The sequence below is a fragment of the Zalophus californianus genome, chromosome 10 (assembly GCF_009762305.2).
Source record: "Zalophus californianus isolate mZalCal1 chromosome 10, mZalCal1.pri.v2, whole genome shotgun sequence".
Lineage (NCBI taxonomy): Eukaryota > Metazoa > Chordata > Mammalia > Carnivora > Otariidae > Zalophus > Zalophus californianus.
This window is the reverse complement of record NC_045604.1, coordinates 81,140,543-81,156,870: the sequence shown is the minus strand read 5'-3', so window position 1 is coordinate 81,156,870 and position 16,328 is coordinate 81,140,543. Positions and strand designations below refer to the sequence as shown.

General features: G+C 42.1%; 1 protein-coding gene across 2 annotated transcripts in view; it reads left to right on the top strand.

Moving 5' to 3' along the window:
- PARN (poly(A)-specific ribonuclease) overlaps positions 1-16,328 on the top strand; it is a 159,064-nt gene that overhangs the window by 134,273 nt on the left and 8,463 nt on the right. For both annotated transcript variants that reach the window (XM_027613111.2, XM_027613110.2), the window contains one exon: positions 13,796-13,989. In XM_027613111.2, coding sequence (XP_027468912.1) covers positions 13,796-13,989 — 194 coding nt within the window. The remainder of the gene's footprint in view (positions 1-13,795; positions 13,990-16,328) is intronic.

Here is a 16,328-nt window from a genome sequence, read left to right as displayed (position 1 = left end):
TTATTTATTTATTTATTTATTTGAGAGAGAGCGAAAGTGAGCAAGATCACAGAGGGAGAGGGAGAAGCAGACTCGCTGCTGAGCAGGGAGCCCGATGTGGGGCTCAGTCCCAGGCCCATGGGATCATGACCTGAGCTGGAGGCAGATGCCTAACTGACTGAGTTACCCAGGAGCCCCTACGTCTATCCTTTTACTAGTACCCCACTGTCTTGATTACTATAGCTTTACAGGGAGTCTTGAAATCAGATGGTAAATCTTTCATCCTTGCTTTTCACTTTTCCACATAAAGTTTAGGGCCAGTTTGTTCATCTCTACTAAAAGCTTGCTAGGACTTTGGGATTATGTTGCATCTGTAGACCATTTTTGAGAGAATTAACATCTTAACTGTATTGAATCTTCCAACTCACAAACATGGTGTTTCTTTTCACCTATTTAGGTTTTCTTTGAATTTTCTTATCAGTTTATAGTTTTTGGCATACAAAAGTGACATATGCTTTATTAGAATTGTCGCCAAGTATTTTGCTTTTTGATGCTATTGTAAGTCATTTATTTTATTTTATTTTATTTATTATTTATTTATTTATTTATTTATTAAATATTTTATTTATTTATTTGAGAGAGAGAATGAGATAGAGAGAGCATGAGAGGGGGTGAGGGTCAGAGGGAGAAGTGGACTCCCCGCCCAGCAGGGAGCCTGATGCGGGACTTGATCCCCGGACTCCAGGATCATGACCTGAGCCGAAGGCAGCCACTCAACCAACTGAGCCACCCAGGCACCCTATTTATTGTTTTTTAAAGTAACCTCTACACCCAACATGGGGCTTGAACTCATGACCCTGAGATCAAGAGTCTCATGCTTTTCAGGCTGAGCCAGCCAGGCATCCCATAAATTCATATAGTTTAAAGTTCAATTTCCAGTTGTTCATTTCTAATATAAGGAAATACAGTTGATTTGTATATGTTGACCATGTATCCTTGAACCTCACTAAATTTGCTTATTCTAGTAACTTTTTTAAAAAAGACTTTGGGCGCCTGGGTGGCTCAGTTGGTTAAGCGACTGTCTTCGGCTCAGGTCATGATCCTGGAGTCCCAGGATCGAGTCCCACATCGGGCTCCCTGCTTGGCGGGGAGTCTGCGTCTCCCTCTGACCCTCCCCCCTCTCATGCTCTCTCTCTCTCTCATTCTCTCTCTCAAATAAATAAATAAAATCTTTAAAAAAGACTTTATTAGTGAGCGAGCGAGAGAGAGCGCACAAGCAGGGGGAGTAGGAGAGGGAGAAGCAGGCTCCCAGCCAAGCAGGGAGCCCAACGTGGGACTCGATCCCAGGACCCTGGGATCATGACCTGAGCTGAAGGCAGACACTTAACCAACTGAGCCACCCAGGCATCCCAGTTCTAATAACTTTTTATAGGCTATTTGGTATTTTCTGTTTAGATAATGACATATGCTGCCAATAAAGGCAACTATATTTCTCACTGTCCAGTGGACCATATAAATTTTATTTCTTTCTCTTATTGCAGTGGCTAGGGCCTCTAATACAGTGTTAAGTAGAAATAGTGAGAACCAGCATATGTGTCTTATTCCTTATCTTAGGACAAAAGCATTCTGCATTAAGTGTGATATTAACTAAGGATTCAGGGTTTTTTAGACATTGATTTTCTGATTTGCAGCTTGGGGAAGGTAAGCCCAACTGCTGGTGCTTTGGGTACTGATTGGCAAAAGGAAGCTGGAGGCCTCAGTTCTCAGTATGTGGGGAATGCTGCTTCCCTAGTTCATCACTTCTTACTCCCCTACTCAATCCCACTCTTCACTGTTGGACTTGGTGCCTCCATGAGAGGGTCAGTTTCTCCACAGAGTAAACCTCCTGTCCAGCTGCTGCTGACCTGGGGGAATGCTGGTCTCCTGGCTTCCCAAGGTTGGGGGTGGGGATCCTAGTACAGCCCTTTCTTCTGTTAACATTGCCCCAGTCCTTATCACCTCCTTGTTTCAGGAATCCGGTGCCTGTTATTTGCTGAGACTTTGCAGGGCTCTATTGGGTGCATCAGCCTTTTATACAACACTTAGATTTCTGTTTCCTCCTCTGTGCAAAGTTCTTTGGCACTCTTCTTTCTACTTGTCATCTCCAAAGCGTGTCTCCAAAGTGAGCTGACATCCTGTCCTCTGATGTAGCCTCTCCTGTTCTCTGTGCCTTTGTCAAGTTATTTATATCCCTCTACGGATAAATATGTGTGTCCAACTGGTCATGGTTAACTTCCTGGAAAATTTTAAAAGCAGTTTATTTTCTGAAATAGCTGGGCTTTTGCTGTGGGAGGAGTTGTTTTGTTTTGATTATATTACTGATTTGATTAGTGAATCCGTTCATCAGAGACAAAAGTAAATTTTAGTGCAAAAGTAAATTTCCTCCCAGCCTCCGAAAATTTCAGGTGTTCTGAATTCAGCTTTAGCTAATTATGTGTTGAGTATAAGTTCCTTATTTAGGAATTAGTATTAATTTCTCTCATGTTTGTCATCCATTAATCTTTGCTGTGTTGCATTAACGTGAGTTAGCAATAGGGGATTGTGTAGCCAGTTTCAAATCGGGTTCTTCTAAAAAGTTCCAGTTGAGTGCCATTGATTCTCTGTAACCCAGAATCCATTTTTCTTTTATTTAGGCCAATTTCTTATTATTTAAGCCAATCTCTTATTATTTAAAAATAAACTTTATACCTAGGACTGACCCACATACTTACACAATGTACTCATGTCTTCTCTTTCCCCCTGCTTCCCCCAGCTCTCCTTCTGCAAGAGATATCCTTTATTCCTGGGTAGCTATCATACACATATACCTTATTTGATCTTAATTTTGCTTTTCAGACTCAAATTCTTTGTTGGACATAAAAGTCACCATTTGTCAGCCATCTCCACGGGCTTGCCTTCTGAATTGAGTATAGGCTATAGCTAACATCCTCCCCTTATCTACCCAGATCATGCCCACAGACACAGAAACAGTCGTACTCGTGGAATTTGAATTCAGTACGAGAGTTTGTGAAAACAATAAAAATGCATTTTCTAGCTCCCACTTCCCCAGATTTTTCCAGTTCATTTTGCTTTGTGAGGTAGTTTGCACAGAGGGACATTCCTTCTTTCCCTTACTTATATCAAATAGGGAATGTGGGGAAGTTGACTACATACTAGAATGTAAACCATATTAATATCACATACAATTCAGGAGGAAATACGCAGTTTGGTGTTTGTCACTTGCCTTACTGCTCTTGAGGGGAGGCGGGAAGCATTCACTTATTTCATCTATTCCATCCACTCCACAGACCTTGACTGCAGAGGCCTGACTGACTCTGTGGGTCCTGGGCCAGGTGCTGAGAAGCCCCTTGCTCCACAAGGAGTGTGAGATCCTGTTCTCACCGAGCTTACATTCTAGTGGCAGAGAGAAAGAGAATCGACAAGTAAAGAAGTAAATAAGCGCAGACAGAGATGAGTCACAGGAAAACAAAACAGGATAGAGGGATAAATGCTACAGGGTCGGGGCTGCTTGCTTTTCCCAGGCCCCTCCGCAGGGGGCCTTTCTGAGGGGGGGTCTTTTTTCAGGGGAGACCTGCACAAGAAGAACTGGCCCTGGGAACATGGGGCTGGGTGGTGGGGAGCCAGGGGAGAAGTTCCAAGAGCCCAGACCTGGAAGACTGCCTCAGGTCTACCCAACCAGCTACCTGACTGGGGACAAGTCACTTACTCTGAGGGTGAGGGATCTTGCCTGTAAAATGGAAATGAAAATCCACGTTCCGCTTAAAATGGTCATCTTGAAGTATCAAACAAGAGAATTTTGTAAACTGGGCGACCCTTTAAAATGAAAGGTGGCTATTTTATCCAGCAGCGGAGACTGAAGGACTTACCCTCTGTCTTTAAGACTTGCTATAAACTACAGGTATAATAACAGTGTGGTGCTGACATAGGAAAGATGAATAGATAACAAAACAGAATTGAGTGCCCCACAGCACAGCCACACATTTGTGATCTCTTGATTTCCAGCAGCGTTTCCATGCAGGAATCCCTTCCCGATATTTCTAGGGACATTTATGTTACTCCAAACTGTGAGAAAAATCAGTCAAGAAATCAGGATAAAGGAAAAAAAAAATCTGTGGGAATTAAAGTTTAAACATCAACATAGGTATTACCAGTTCAAAGGAATCCACTGACATGAAGTTGAAAGCAAGAGTGGAATCAGTGTCAAAGGTTAAGATCAACAGTTCTGAAACCAGGACGGAGCATATGGGAGAGAAGGGGCCATGATCAGATCTGTCATTCTTGCTTGTGACTGCCGCCATGTTTTAAGTGTATGTAGCCCTACGTGTTCCTCACGATGAGTCAGTTTTTATAAATAAAAGCATATTAATGAGTTTACACACATCAGTACACTTTATAAAAATCCTGCAAATCTCGTTCCAAGAAATAATAAATTTTGGGAGCAGTCTTTAAATTGGCAGTTCTGAAACATGTTCCTTTGTAATAATAGTGCTGTTGACCTTGCTGGGATACTCAAATATTACATTATCTTAATAGAATCCAATGGTGTTTTAGTGTTTGAATATTTGCTCTAAGGCTATAATTCTTTGTAATTACTTTTACAGAAGAAATGCAAAAGCAAGATGTAAATAGCATTGTGGAATACTTTGATGTGAAATCAGCTCATCTGCAATCTGAATTAGGACAAGCAGTATCAATTTTAACAGCAAAACCAAAATCAAGGCAAGCAGACAAAATATTTTCATCCCTCAAAGAGGAAATGAGCTTATATGAAGCAATATGTAGTCTAACACCCAACTTGTATTTGCTTTGGACACACTCAGAACAATTTGACCAGCATCAGCACAACATGAAAGAAACTTCTCTACATCTGGAATATTTGTCTTATGACAAATATTAATACTTAATACAAGCAATTAATACTAGTGTGTTTTAAAATCTCATTTAAGAATAACTTTTAAATATTAAATATTTGTGACATCTTTCAGTTTTTAAATGATGCTTTTTGGGCATCCATTTGGTGCTAATATTTTATTCTTTTAGTGTTTTCTACTACCAAATGCCTTTATCAGGTAGAGATTATTTTTGTATGTTATTGAAGTATATAATTTTGTTGTAGTATATGGTTCATAATAATAACCATACATTTATTATTATATCTTACTTTACTGAGCTAACCCCTGAAACTTTAAATATAATCCTGTCACAGAAAAGTGATTCACTGTTTATGATTATAACTCATTATTATTTAAAAACATGAAGTAAAGTGCTATGAAAAATATAGACTAATTTACAATTCAGGAATTCTGATTTCTTGGTCTCAGATTTTAAAGATTAATAACTGTCAGGAACTTGGAAAAATTTTAAATTCCTAACAAAAGTGCTGGCAATCCAGTAGGCAAAGTTAGTTTTTTTAACAAATAATTCTGAAACAATTGCATAGTGGTATGTAAAAATTGAGCTTCTACTCTTAAGTCACACCATATACACAATGAACTTGAAATGACCCATAGACCTAAATGTAAGAATTAAAACTATAACATTTCTAGAAGAAAAGATGGAAAAAAATATTAGTGACCTTGTGGTATAGTCTGAATCATGGCACCCCCACCCCCAAATTCATATGTCGAATCCCTAACCCCAGGTGTGATGGAATTAGGAGATGAGGTCTTTGGGAGGTGGTTAAAGTTAGATGGGGTCATGCGGGTGGAGGCCTCATGATGGGATTAGTGCCCTTGTAAGAAGAGGAAGATGGGGAGAGATGGCTCTCTCCTACCATCTACAAAACATTGCTGAAGGAAATGAAAGAAGATCTACATAAATGAAAAGTTTGAAAACTTGATATTGTTAAGATTTCAGTACTAGCCAAAGTGATCTATAGATTCGGTGCAATTCCTGTCAAAATCCCAATGACATCTTTTGCAGACGTAGAAAAATCCATTCTAAAATTCATATGGATTCTCAAGGAATCCTAAATGGTCAAAACAATCTTGAAAAAGAAGAACAGATTTGGAGGATTAACAAACTTATTGCAAAACTGTAGTTTTAAAACTTACTGCAAAACTGTAGTAACCAAAACAGTGTGGTTATAGACAGGTCATAGAAATCAATGGAATAGAATAGAGAGCCCAGAAATAAACCTTCACATATATGGCCAGATGACTTTCAGTAAGAATGCCAAGACCATTCAATGGGGGAAAGGATAGTCTTTTCAGTAAATGGTGTTGGTTAAACTGGATATCCACATGCAAAAGAATTAAGTTGGACCCTTACCTCACACCATGTACAAAATGAACTCCTATATCTGATAAGGGATAACTATCTAGAATATATAGGAAACTAAAACTCAAGAAAAACAACAAAAACCAACCTGATTCAAAAATGGGCAAAGAACTTACATAGATATATCTCTAAAGAAGATATACAAATGGCCAATAAACTCATGAAAAGATTCTTAACATCACTAATCATTAGGGAAATATATATCAAAACCACAATGAGATACCACCTTATACCCGTTAGGATTGCTGCCATCAAAAACCCAGAACGGAACAAGTGTTAACGAGGATGTGGAGAAATGTGAGCCTTGTGCACTCTTTGTGGGAATGTTGCTAGGAAAACAGTATGATGGTTCCTCGAAAACTAAAAGCAAACTTACCATATGATCCAACAATTCCACTTCTTGGTATATGCCCAAAGGAATTGAAAGCAGGGTCTTGAAGAGATATTTGTACACCCATGTTCATATTAGTATTTTTCACAACTGGAATCTGGAAGCATCCTAGGTGTCCATTAACAGATGAGTGGATAAGCAAAATGTGGTATATCCGCACGATGAAATATTATTCAGCCTTAAAAGGGAAGGCGTTTCTGACACCTGCTACAACGTGGATGAACCTTGCTTGACATTGTGCTAAGTGAAATAAGCCAGTCACAAAAAGACAAATTCTCTTTGATTCCCCTTATATGAGGTACCTCTTAGAGTAGTCAGAATCAAAGAGGCAGAAAGAATGGTGGTTGCCAGGGGTTGGGGGGAAGAGAGAATGGGGAGGTACTGTTTAATGCGTACAGGGTTTCAGTTTCCCAAGACGGAGAGGATTCTGGAAATGGATGGTGGTGGTGGTGCTGGTGGTTGCACAACATTATAAATGTACTTAACAGCACTGAACTGAACACTTGAAGTGGTTAACATGGTTAAGTTTTATGTGATGCGTGTATTTTACCATGATTTAAAAAAAAAAAAATTCAGGGGCACCTTGGTGGCTCAGTTGTTAAGCGACTGCCTTCGGCTCAGGTCATGATCTCAGGGTCCTGGGATCGAGCCCCACATCGGGCTCCCTGCGCAGCGGGAAGCCTGCTTCTCCCTCTCCCACTCCCCCTGCTTGTGTTCCCTCTCTTGCTGTCTCTGTCAAATAAATAAATAAAATCTTAAAAAAATTTTTTTCAGAAAAGCCTTTACACAGATGTTCATAGTGTTATTATTGATAATAGCAAAATAATGGAAGCAGCCCAAATGTCCATCAACTGGCAAACGAATAAATGAACTGTGGTATAGCCATTCTTGGAAATACCACTACTCAGTGATAGAAGGAGTAAAATGCCAAGACATCCAGCTGCATGGCCGGCTCTCAGGGCAGTATATGAAGTGAAAGAGTCCAACACAAAAGACTAAATACTGTACGATTTCATTCATATGAACTTCCAGAAAAGGCAGAATATAGGGTCTGCAGGCTGACCCGTGTTTGCTGACAAGAGAATTTAGTGCAGAGTGGCACAAGGAATCTTCTTAAAGGGAACTGTATTGTGTCTTGATTGTTCCAGTGTTTACATGGTTGTATACAGTTCCAAAAATCAACCAAGCTGTACACCTGAAATGAGCGAATTTCACTGCATATAAATAATACCCTCATTTAAAATAAAGAGGGGGACACTTCATGGGGCAGCCAGATTTTTGTGCTTTTACAGAAAAAGGTATTTGTAGGAACTTGTAAATGTAACCCATTAGCAAACATTTTTTTTCCTACTAAAAGGAAGAAGTTGATGGAGACAGGTTAGCCTAGAAGAATTTGATTTGCACTTGCTGCATTATCAATACCTTCACTTCTAGCAAAATTCTGAGTTTGACCTCATAGTCATTGTAACTGGCATGGTTTATCATTTGCATCCCCCGTATAAATGCTAATCAAGGTTTAACGTTTAGTTGTGACACACCAAGTTGCGTCTCTAACATTTTATTTTTTAATTAATTACCACTTCTTCAGTGGATTTAAATGTGCATTTCATATTCATTATGAAGTAGCTCACTTTGTGCCTTAGAACTCCACTTGGAAAATGAGCTCAGATTAACGGAAGGTTGTTTTGCCTGATTTTCATTTTGACCTTTGACACCAATCTGTAGGAGAGAGAGAGACAAACCAAGAAACTTACTCTTAACTCTAGAGAACAAGCTGATGGTAACCGGAGAGGAGATGGTTTTGGGGGATGTAAGGGATGGGGATTAAATAGTACACTTATGATGCAAAAAAAACAAAATAAAATGTTAAAAAATAAATAAAATCAGTCTGTAGAGGAGTATCTTGTCAGCATGCACGAATCGAGAGTGTTCATACGTATATGCATACACACACACAGCCATACCTTGAAATATGTATAAATAGTAACAATCTTAAAGCCACTACTTCATGTATCTGGTTTTCCATGTATAACAAAAACTGTTTTTTTTGTTTTTAAGATTTTATTTATTAGACAGAGAGAGACGCAGCGAGAGAGGGAACACAAGCAGGGGGAGTGGGAGAGGGAGAAGCAGGCTTCCCGCCGAGCGGGGAGCCCGATGCGGGGCTCGATCCCAGGACCCTGGGATCATGACCTGAGCCAAAGGCAGACGCCCAATGACTGAGCCACCCAGGCGCCCCAACAAAAACTGGTTTTGATCCAGAACTGCTTTAGTTAAATTACATGGGGCATAGTCACAGCTTTTATTTTTATCCAGAGAATGATGGTTGAGGAAATTTTTTGTTGGCGTGCATATTACATCCACATACATATCTAAACCTATGAAATGGACTCGTTCCACACTATCTGAGGGCTTTTGCAGGCAGGATGTCCCATAAACAACAGACCTTCCTAGGAAGCAAAGGATTCTTACTTGAGCACAGAAACTACAGACTAGGAACTAGGAAATGTGTTGTAAATTAATTGGAAAAAATTATGAAAATGCAGTCTGTTGTTAACACTTTGCTCTGTTTATTTTTTGCTTTTGTGCACGTGCTCTCCCTGCCTGCCCCATCTGTGTACACACACACTCTGTATCATGCTCCCTCCGTCTCTTTTCCTTTTTTTCTTTTTTCTTCTTTCTTTCTCTTCCTTTCCCCCCCTCCCCTCCCCTCTCTTTTTTTAGAGAGGGTGGTGAGGGCAGAAGGGCAGAGGGAGAGGGAGGGAGAATCTCAAACAGACTCCCTGCTGAGCACCCAGGCTCAGAGCTCCATATCAGGACCCTGAGATCATGACCCAAGTCGAAACCAAGAGTCAGGCGCTCAACCAACTGAGCCACCCAGGCGCCCCACTCCCTTTTTCTCTCCCTGCCCCCCAACTTACTTATTTTTTTCTGAACCATCTGAAAGGAAGTTAAATACATCATGGTCCTTTGTCCCTAAGTCCACTAAGTAATGGTATTTCCTTATACACCTGCAGTACAGTTACGAGCCTCAGTAATTTAACATTGATAGGATGCTTTACTGGTCATATCCCTGTGTTAGTATTTGATCTAGTATTATCTGTACCACTTTCCCCCCTCCATTTTAAGGCCTAGTCTGTGATAATGTGTTGCATCTAGTTTTCATATCTCTTTAGTCTCTTAGGACAGTGACATTGTTGAGGAACCCTAGCCCCTCCCCGACCACTCTTTTTCAGTAAGATATTTTCCATTTGGGTTTGTCTGATGTTTTTCACGGTGACATTTCAGGCCTGCCTGCAATACTGCGCACGTGATGCCGGTACCAGTGTGTGGGGAGACACTTTCAGACGGTGCAGATATCCTCCTCTCCAGCAGAACATCTCCCCAGGTGGAGCAGCTGCTGAGGATGTTTGCCTCAACCATCCTTCATGTGAGGATGGCAAAGGAATCATCTGCCAGTTCCATTTCTCTTCCCCGTTGACCAATTCCTAGTTAGTACTCAGCTGTGAGAGCTCTCCGTTCTCCCTCCCTCTCTCTCTCCCTCCCTCTGTGTCATGTCTTATGGAAACCCGTGGATTCCTCTTTCTTCAGTCGTTTAGAATTTGTTACTGCCTCTTGTTTGGTGCTCAGATACCTGGCCGGTGAGAGCCCTCCCCAGCTGGGCCTCTGTCTTTGCAACACACCTCCTCATATCTTGAGCACTTTCCTGCTTTCTCGTATTGCAAGATGTTCCAGGCTCAATTTGTGCCTCCTTTACCCCAGCCCTGGAATCAGCCAGTTCTTTGAGAAGCCCTGTTTTTTTTTTAGGGTGTACGGTATTAGAAATTAAGATGTCGACACCAGATGTGCTCACTGCTACTGGGGTTTCTTTGCTCCTAGGCCCTTTCAGTGGATAGTGCATGGATATACACACGTACATCCCCCATACATGAGGGAACACACATGCATATGCATGTAGATGCATAAACATGCACATGTATACCCATACTTATTTTTTAAATCATGAGCCTAAGCCCTGTCTCCAGTTTCATTTCGTCTCCACAGGGTTCTTCCTTGTCTTTACCCACTCTAATATTTGTGTGTCTGGCTTCCAACAACATCAGTGTATTCACCAATTTGCTCAGTACTATAAGGCATCTAAGTATTTTCAGAATTGCTTCACTCATTCAACAACAGAAGCAAACCTCCTAAAGAGCTCAGGATTTGAGTTCTCCCCCTGAACCCTACCGAAGATTGGGAATACTGGGTTTATAAATGGCTCTTTTGCACTTTGCTTTTTTTCATCTTTTTTTTTTAAGATTTTATTTATTTATTCATGAGAGACAGAGAGAGAGAGAGAGAGAGAGAGAGGCAGAGGGAGAAGCAGGCTCCCAAGGAGCAGGGAGCCCGATGCGGGACTCGATCCCAGGACCCTGGGATCATGACCTGAGCCGAAGGCAGACGCTTAACCATCTGAGCCACCCAGGCGCCCTCATCTTTTTTTTTTTAAATTAAAAAAAATCGTTCCCTATCCGTTCTTTGAGATTTTCATTCTTTCTTATAACTGCTCAGTACTTCACTGATTGTATGTACCACAGTTTATTTAACCAATTTCCAGTGTTTAGACATTTAGGCAGTATTTTGGCTTGGCAGTATTTTGTAATTACAGAGAAAGCTACAAGGAATCACCTGTGCAAATATATTTTTGCATTGCTGGAGGTGTGTCTTCAAAGTTCCGAGAACTGTGATTGCGGGTTCCAAGAGTAAATGAATACGTAGTTTTGTTAGATATTGCCACATTCCGTTCCATAACAGTGAGTTGGTGGCTTTGCCATGACTCTCTTTGGTTTGAGAGTTATTTGCATATCAGGGACATTAACCTTTTATCTGTGATCTATGCTACAGATATTTTTTCTTGGTTTCCCATTTGTCTTTTGACTTTGCTCATCTTACTGATTGCCATACAAAAAATTTTTATGAGATCAAATTTGTAAATTTTTTATTGCATCTGGATTGCAAGTCATAGTGAGAAAGCCTTTTTGTGCACCCAGATTTTGGAGGAATTCACCCATGTTTTATTGTAGTACTGTAGAGTTTCATTTTTTACATGTAGGTATCTGACCCGTTTGGTGTTTATGCTTTTGTACCAAGTGAGGAATGGGTCTAATTTACCCTTTTTCAGTTGTCCCAACACTGTTTCTTAAAAGTTCATCCTTGCCCCAGTAATTTGAGATACGATCTTTACTGTACACTAGATTTCTATATGCAGTTGGGGCTATTTCTGGACTTTGTCTTTCTCGAAGTCCCAACTGAGTTTTTATTAAACATTTACATCTCAGAGGCTACCGGGTTCCAGGATTTACAACACAGAGGAATTTTTAGGGCTGTTCCCCTTTTGTGGTGTAAGAGTGGGTCCTTATTATTTTCCTGCGCTTTTTGAGTTTTCCCAATTTTTGGAAACCAGACAAAATTATTTTTGTCTTTCAGGAAACTGTTTAAAGGTGGGGCGCCTGGGTGGCTCAGTTGGTTCAGTGTCCAACTCTTGATTTCAGCTCAGGTCATGATCTCAGGGTCGTGAGATGGAGCCCTGCGTCTGCTTGAGATTCTCTCTCTCTTTCTCCCTCTCCCCCTTTGTCCCCCCCCCATAAATAAAATACTTTTAAAAAGAAAACTTTTTAAAGGTATTATCAGTTTTTAAACAGGAAACTTGAGCATGAATCTTTAATAATACCCCCCACATATTACCACCGGTATCCCCCCTTTTCGTTATATCCCCTCAATAAAAGAGATGTTTCAGAGAAGTGCGTGTGATGTACGTGAAGAACAGGACAGGTGGAAGGTCAGCCAGGCGTAAGAGCCCATGTGTTTTGCCTCCTATGGCTGCTAAGAACCACCATGGAAAACAGTTCATTCCTCTCCTTCTTCACATGAGTGAACAGGTGTAAAGTACAGAGAAGATGTGAGTGCAGGGCCCACATGGAGGAACTGGGATGATGGGTAGCCGGAGTTTTTTTATATGTAACATTCTAAGTATTCGCTTCCACAGAAGAGGCTTAAATAGGGGTATGTGCGCATTCACTCTCTTTCTCTCCCCTTCCGCCCCCTCTCTGTACTTGAATGGCCTCCCTTGAGTGGAATGACTTGTTTTTTAAATGTTTCTCATAACTTGGGGGCTGTAATAAAAAATCTATTTATAAGACCCATTTAGAGGAGACAGGACTCACATTGGCCGTGCGGTCTCTGTTTTTATCAAGTTATATTTCAGGGAACATATTTTCTCAAGGAAAAATCAGGACATGTAATTTGATTTAATTCAACATGTCACATCCTATAAAGCTTTAAAAGTGAAGCCAGGTTTAATTATAAATTTGACAAGTCACTGTTTTGGAATAGAAGAGAACTCTGTGAAGGTGGGACATGCCTTGTAAGTGTATTCAGATGATGAGCCACGTGATAGCTGACACACTCAAGAATTCTTCTGTTGTGCTGTGTATCCATCAGGCAGTCGTGAAGGTAACAGTGCTGTCTTCCAATTTAGCGCCACCAAGACTATTATTTTATTGTAGCAGCCCTACTATTCCGTTCTCCTCTTCTGCTATAGTAGCTCCCCGAAAACAGAAACCAGGAATTTTCTTTAAAATTTTGTTCTTCAAGGGGCACCTGGGTGGCTCAGCCGGTTAAGCGTCTGCCTGTGTCTCGGGTCCTGATCCCGGGGTCCTGTGATCGAGTCCCACGTTGTCAGGCTCCCTGCTCAGCGGGGAGTCTACTTCTCCCTCTGCCCCTCCCGCCCCTGCTCATGCTCTCTCTCACACACACTCTCTCTCTCAAATAAATAAAATCTTTAAAAAAAAATTTCATTCTTCGAAGCACTAAGAACAGCTTAGATTCGTATGTGTCTATACACGAGCATAACGTAGAACTTGGCTCTGAATAAGCTTGTCATCACGGGGAAACCTTTAGACTTCAGTTCCTATATAAGGTCTTTGACTTTCATGTACAGGTGGCAGCTCTTCGTGTTGCTGGCTGATAGTTAAGTGGTAACAGACTTAAGAGTATTGAGACATTTTATAGGCTGGTGTTCCTGTTAATCTCAACACCTTTCATGTCGTTCCACTGTTCGTGTTTCAGTCTTACAGCGACCAGTGCCGTAGGAAAGAGAAACCTGAGTCCCAGCCCAGCAGAAGCTGACTTGGAGGCCAGAATATCGGGGGATATTTCTGACCCTGAGCTCGAACAGACAGAGTCCTGTGCAGAACCCCTCTCCGAGGGAAGGAAAAAGGCCAAGAAATTAAAAAGAATGAAGAAGGACCTTTCACCAGCAGGTTTGTATAAGATCTTAGTAGAATTCTGGAGTTGTGTACTCTTTAATGCTTTAGAAGCTCATAGTTGCGGGGAGAAGTGATAGCAGGGCTTCGGTTGGTGGCAAAGCCCAGGTACAATAGGCCTCCCCCCCCCCCACCCCCTTATCCACAGTTTCCCGTAGTCAACCTTGGCCCGGAAGCAAAGGATCCTTCTGACATATGTACGATCGGAAGGTCAGTGGTAGCCTAATGCTAGGTCACCATGCTTATGTCACTCACTTCACTTCATCTCGTCAGGGGGGCATTTTATCATCTCACATCATAAAAGAAGGGTGAGTCCGGGACAGTAAGATTTTTTAAGAGAGAGAAACCCATTCACACGACTTTTATTACAGTCCATTGTTGTCATTGTTCTCATTTGTTATTAGCTCTTGATTGGTCTCTTACTGTGCCTCATTTATAAATTAAACTTTATCACAGCTATGGATGTGATATAGGGAAATAACATGGAGTCTATAGGGTTTGGTACTACCGACGTTTCAGGCACGCACTGGGTGCTTTGGACTATGTCCCCCGCAGATGAGGGGGATTGCTGTAGTTTTCCACGGGACCAGATGCTTTTTAGGATCCATTTAATTTGAGGAATCCCTAAAAAGCCCTGTCTCTTGATAGAGGAAGGCTTGGCAGGGGCCTTCTCAGTTAAAGATGGTTACTCCATTTTGGTAATCCCCTCTCTCTCTCCTCTATGGTTTAGAGGTTTTGCTGATGTGTGTAAGTAGCCTCAGTATCTTAAATGTGCATCTAAATTTGCACAGAGGCCTCCTCCTACACATGTTATTTTCAGTGGCAGAGTTTTCACCGTTCCAGCAAAACGCCAGGCAGCCTAGATTTCTCTCATACGCAGAATTACATAAGGAGGGGCGCCTGGGTGGCTCAGTCGTTAAGCGTCTGCCTTCGGCTCAGGTCATGATCCCAGGGTCCTGGGATCGAGCCCCGCATCGGGCTCCCTGCTCGGCAGGAAGCCTGCTTCTCCCTCTCCCACTCCCCCTGCTTGCGTTCCTTTCTCTCGCTGTGTCTCTCTCTGTCAAATAAATAAAAAATCTTAAAAAAAAAAAAAAAAGAATTACATAAGGAGCAAAGGAAACCAGAAGCTAACCGCCTAGTATGTGTGAGGTGCTGTAGTAGGAGCCTTTTCTCTCCTGATTTAATCCCCTTCTTGCCCAAAGCCAAATCCCACGTTCTCTCCGTCACCCGGATGCCGTGGGGGGGGGGTCTGTGAACGGACTACAATGCTGGACTGTGACACAAGGGAGGAGCTCACTGGTCAGCCAGGCCAGCTGCCTGCTCGGGAGGTCCGGCCGTCACCTGCTGGGTCCCACGGCTGTCACGGTGACAAGAGTCACAGCCCTCCATGACTGCTGCTTGCTCAGGGCCCGGCGCGGCATCTCATGTTTGGTGGGAGTTCTTTCCTTTAAAGTTCTGAGGTGGTCCTCCAGGTCCATTTCACAGTTAAGAGATTGGAGGCCTGAAGGGTAATGGGACCCGCCCAAGGCCCAGAGTCCTTCAGTTTGTCCTTTACAAGAGAGCCCGTGCTCTCCCCGCATGGTTATGCCACTGACTGTCTGCTTGGGATAGGAGGGCTGTGACCCAGCCTCTAGTGTGCCTGTCTCACATCCTGACGGTCTCCCGGCGAGCAGAACCAATAGTCAAATCAAAGGAAGGTGTAGGAAAACCATGGAACTTGATCCATACCCAAGCTAAGAATTCACCATGTTTCAAATTAATTCTTCCTTTTACATGTGGCCTGATCTGATGGCGGGGAGTTTTCTGAATCTCATTGATACTAATGAAATCAAAGAAGCAGCAAAAATATTGCATATGTTTTTATATGTTATGCTGAGGCTTAACTTTAACTGAAAACTTAAACTTCCTGTTTGAAGCCCGGATTGTTTCTTTCAGCTGCCTCCTTGAATCCCGCTGTTCTCCTTGACTTGCCTCCCTTCCGTTCCCTAAATTGAGCATTGGAGAGCAGGCTTTATTTATTTATTTATAAAAGATTTTATTTATGTATTTGACAGAGAGAGACACAGCGGGTGAGGGAACACAAGCAGGGGGAGCGGGAGAGGGAGAAGCAGGCTTCCTGCTGAGCAGGGAGCCCGATGCGGGGCTCGATCCCAGGACGCTGGCATCATGACCTGAGCCGAAGGCAGACGCTTAACGACTGAGCCACCCAGGTGCCCAGAGAAGCTTTTATTCCGTAACGCCCTTAATCTTCACCTGTGATACCTTCTTATGACTGCTGTGTTGTATCTGCTCAGCGAATGTTCATATTGAAAGTCGGCATGACTTTTAGAGATCAC